The following is a 4371-nucleotide window of genomic DNA, read 5'->3' on the forward strand; positions in this document are numbered from 1 at the left end:
AAGAAATTGTTATTCACAGTGACATGGCTGCATAGAATGCATTATTCTATGTTTATTCTTTCCATCTGTTGAATTTCAAGATAAAAAGCACTTGTTTTCTACAGGTTCACAAAACAGCATGATAACAAGAACAATCAAGGAGAATGTAACATAGGCATTAGTTGAGATTAACAAAATATGGCCCAATGCTTCTGTCCACTGCAGAGTATCCAAACATCAGTTACAGAAACCATTTCACATCTTTCCTAACACAGTAAAAAATCTTGCCTGCCTTCCCAGAATCCAATTCTTTATAGGAATAATCTTTCTTTTCAATTAATGTCCATACGAGTATCACATCTAGTCCATCTTTTACAGCCAAATTTAATGTCACTACAAAAGAAAGCAAACTGGACGATAGTCACATGTATTAGCATCTATAAAGCTGTAATGGCATGAAGATATCTATATAAATCAGGAGTTTAAAACTTTTTCCTTAACAGTCTCAGGAATCAACCAGATGACGTTGCTGACGACCCATTTACTGATGATTTTCGAGGTCTATTGGCAAAGGAAGATTGGTGGTTACCACTGGGGCTGCTGCTGGTTCCATTCATGGTGCTGGAAATGTGAGGAAACTGTGGATGAGGAGACTGCACTGGAGTACTGGGGCTGGGCAAACAAGAAGAGGTGGAGGGAATACCTCCTGCTGGGCTGTTGGCCTTGTCACTCCCAGAGTCACTTTCCAGTTCTCCAGCATTTGTCAGTCCATCTCTCTGGTGACTGATCTTCATCCTCTTACAAGTAGGTCGAACTCTGTATTTCAAAGGAAGTGGGCCATTCTGCCAAGTTAAAAGGGGGAAAAGAGTCACTCTTAAATCTTTACATGCCCTTGACACCTGACTGTAGAGTGGATATGCTACTTACCCTTCTCCAGGTATAGATGTAGGCAATGTCCATTAGTGTATAGTAATCCTTTAAAGGCTCCTCTTCATACATGACGTCGATCTATTGAAAAATATTTCAAGTATTTAGTAACACAAAAACAAACGTAAATCTACATATTTTCACCATCTAAAATGCTTTAGAACACATTTTTCCCAAACAGGGACAAAAAAAAAAAAATCTTCCTTAAAACTTCAAATGAGGAAAAAATATTTCTAAAAATTATCAAGGGATTTGCTATACATCTAAAAAGCAATTTATCCAAAATATTTTAAGAGATATCTTTCAACTTTAGCAATAAATTTGTATTTTGACCTATTGTGTTTTTGGTTTCACAATCCAAAAATAAAAATATAGTTTTTTTTACAACTCCATAAGTGTACAAAGACTATACAATAGATACCTGGAAAGTATTAGGTATGTCCATTTTACTTCTGAGAAACTTTCTTAAGTGCATCACAGTCATTGCTGCTGGGCATCGTAAATACCTTTTATCATTCACCTGAAAACACATTTATAAAAGTAGCGTTTTTTCAGCTTCCTTTCAGATTGACAGAATTTTCAATTTGATTGCCTAAATGCAAAAAAAGATACTAATACCAAAACTCGATGCAACTAAACTCAAGTATACTTTGAATTTACTATTACTATAAATACTACAAGGAGACAAATTAGTACAACAATCAAACGAGTATATTAAATGTGAACTATGTAAAATACTTTAGAAGAACAGCAAATATCTATAAAATAAATTCTAAGCATTAAATATCACACAGATTCTCTTAAATATCAAACATACAATTTTCTTGTATTTAACAGAATTATCTGCCCCTAGAATATTCTAAAGGGCAACATTACCCCTCATAAAATCAAGAATCCAGTTTGTTCATTGTATTTTCATAACACAAAACATACCTCCTCCTTAGACTTGTCTTTGTCTTTGTTTACTTTCCGATCCAATCTAAGAAACAAAAATTATTAGTGAAACCATGTATTGAATAAACATATTAGTATCAAATAGATTTCCCAGATAATTTACCTGTTCTGGTCAAAGAATTCAATGGATAAGCTTATTATCTCATCGTCTGTTATAATTCTCTTCTCTTCATCTGCAACTTCTCCTCTATCTTCATTAGAGCCATTAGCAGCTACAAAGACATTTGAAATATTATTATTATTTTTTTAAAATTTTATTGAGTTTATTGGTACATTTTAGGGATACAGTACAGTTACATTCATTGTTGGGATCATGTACCTTTACATGGCAAGTCTTGATTCTCATTTTTTCCCCTTACCTCTGCCCTCCCTTCACCCCCTCCTGAAATATTATTTTTAAAAATTGAACTTTTCATTAAAATATTTTACATATAGGAGAACAGAAGGGGTACTTTAGAATAAACTCAATTTTAATGAATTTTTAAGTACTGGATAATTTGCCCTCTAAATAAAATATCTTCTGCCCACTAAAAAATTTACCATCAGCTGAAGGATGAGCTGCATAAAAATCCCTTCTTCTCTTCATTTCATCTGAAGTGGGGGCAAGAGATTTAAACAGTTATTATAGCAGGTAAAACCATGGCATACTTTCTTTAAATTCACTTAAGCAAGTTACTCACTTTTGAAAAGCCCTGGAACTAATTTGTATACGATATCTTGAAGTGTTTTATCAGACCTGAGAAAGAATAAATTAGAAAAGTAAACCACTAATTAATATGGCAAAAAAAGTTCATTAATATTTATAGATTCCTTGTTTTACTTGATCATAATGCTGTCTATACACTAACATAACGATTATGAGAATAAAAGTTCTCTATGTAGTTTAGTTTTAAATCAGAAGAAACATTTTCACATTCACTAATAATTTCACATTTGGTAAGTCAAGATAAGTGTGCCTTTGCAGTTACTAAATTCATGAATATGAGTGAAGAGTATGGAAGTACTTTTTAAACATTTATTCTTATCTATCATGAAGTCAATAGAGCAATGCAGAAAAGGAAAACTAATTTAGTTTTTAAAGGACAGTTAGAAAAAAAAAACACCTTAAAAATCACTGAAATAATAATGAATTTTGCCCAAGGTTGGTCATTAAAATGCCAAGAAATTAAAGTTACCCTCCACAAAACAGATGTTCAAGAACAAATTTTCTGTGAAGACAAAGCATGACTGCCATCCCCGTGTGTAAATTACAGACTTGTGTAACAATTACAAACAAGGGTTGAAACATCTTCCTACCTTATATTCAGCAGTGGCCTGGTTTTGTGAACTTGGACGTCACAGATAGGACAGTACTTGCTGGTCTCCAGGTAACGCACAATACACGTTTTGCAGACTAGAAGTAGGCAAAGTTTTTGTAAGTTCAGAGTCTAAACTCCAAAGCATTAAAAATGTAGCATCAGAAATTGAGAATTAGTAGAAGCAAGATGGTAAATGCCAAAAGGTACTTCCAAGTAAATAATCGAAGTCAAACAGTACCCTGAGAACACACACTGCATGCTTGTAATTTTTAAAATGGGTAACAACAAAAAGTCACTAAATGCAATAGAAGAAAAGTAATCCTACCACGTTGCACCAAAATGCTCAAGGACTGTAAGACTTCTTGCGTTTTTAAGGTTCAGGAGGGACTTTATATAATACTACACAAAAAGGGAGCTGCGTGTACTTACAGGAATGTAGACATTCTATTATGGTGGTGGCATCAATGAAGTACCCTCCACAAAGCACACACATTAGGTGGGGATTGAGCTCAGTGATCTTGATTCTGGTTGTTCGATGCATTTCTACTGAATAAAAGGTCCTGTAAAACACAGAAATACTGGCCATAATTCAAAGAAAGAGAATCAAGATGATCTCTAACTCCTAGTTAACTGCACACTCTGAAACTGAGTTCATAAAAGCCGTTTAACACTGTACAGCTGGACCATCCCAACGTTTCCTACAGAAGGAATTTACTAAGCAGATCTGAATAAATCCTACTGAAATGGTGCAGAAAGATTCAACTAAATCTACTTCTGGCCTCTCGCGTCGTTCCTGGAGGAAGACAAGCAGTTGGCGGAGGGGGCTGGGAGCTGGGCTCCTTCGGGTCTCCGGCTTCCATTTGTCCTGCAGGCGAGCAGCCCAGAGGCTGCTGCAGATACCAGGCAGACACCACAGATATTCACCAACCACTAGGGCTCCTTCCAACTCTCCAAATTCATTGTAACACTTTCTCTTGGATCTTCAGTTGAAAAGCCCAGGGTCCTTGCACTTTTAGACGGCTCAAGCACCCAGAACCTGGCAGGTTTTCACGACGTACAAAAGGAAAACAAATTCTGCTCTATCTGCATCCCTGGAATTTCCGGCGCTGGGTGCCGACTGCAGGAGCAGCACCTCTCCTCGGCCGGGCTGGAGCCTGGGCGCGGAGGACGCCCGGGGCCGGGATGAGAGGGGCGGATCCAGCGGCGCCCCGGG

General features: G+C 36.5%; 1 protein-coding gene across 3 annotated transcripts; it reads right to left on the reverse strand.

Moving 5' to 3' along the window:
- Window positions 1-268: 268 nt before the first annotated feature.
- Bmi1 (BMI1 proto-oncogene, polycomb ring finger) lies at window positions 269-4364 on the reverse strand. Of its 3 annotated transcripts, none has more exons than XM_010619833.2 (10): window positions 4217-4364; window positions 3588-3718; window positions 3157-3253; window positions 2541-2596; window positions 2401-2451; window positions 1964-2072; window positions 1840-1885; window positions 1328-1426; window positions 907-987; window positions 269-821 (listed from the first exon to the last, which is right to left on the reverse strand). In XM_010619833.2, the coding sequence occupies exons 2-10, from the start codon at window positions 3697-3699 to the stop codon at window positions 492-494; spliced, it is 981 nt and encodes a 326-aa protein (XP_010618135.1). In that variant the 5' UTR covers window positions 3700-3718; window positions 4217-4364; the 3' UTR covers window positions 269-491. The 3 variants fall into 3 exon arrangements, with proteins under 3 accessions (XP_010618135.1, XP_019062409.1, XP_010618137.1); XM_010619835.3 differs by lacking the exon at window positions 4217-4364 and having other exon boundaries at window positions 525-600; window positions 683-821; window positions 3588-4074; XM_019206864.2 differs by lacking the exon at window positions 4217-4364 and having other exon boundaries at window positions 3588-4070.
- Between the last annotated feature and the right edge of the window lie 7 nt (window positions 4365-4371).

This window comes from Fukomys damarensis, unplaced genomic scaffold, assembly GCF_012274545.1.
Source record: "Fukomys damarensis isolate Sample0158 unplaced genomic scaffold, DMR_v1.0_HiC HiC_scaffold_37, whole genome shotgun sequence".
In the NCBI taxonomy this organism is placed as follows: Eukaryota; Metazoa; Chordata; class Mammalia; order Rodentia; family Bathyergidae; genus Fukomys; species Fukomys damarensis.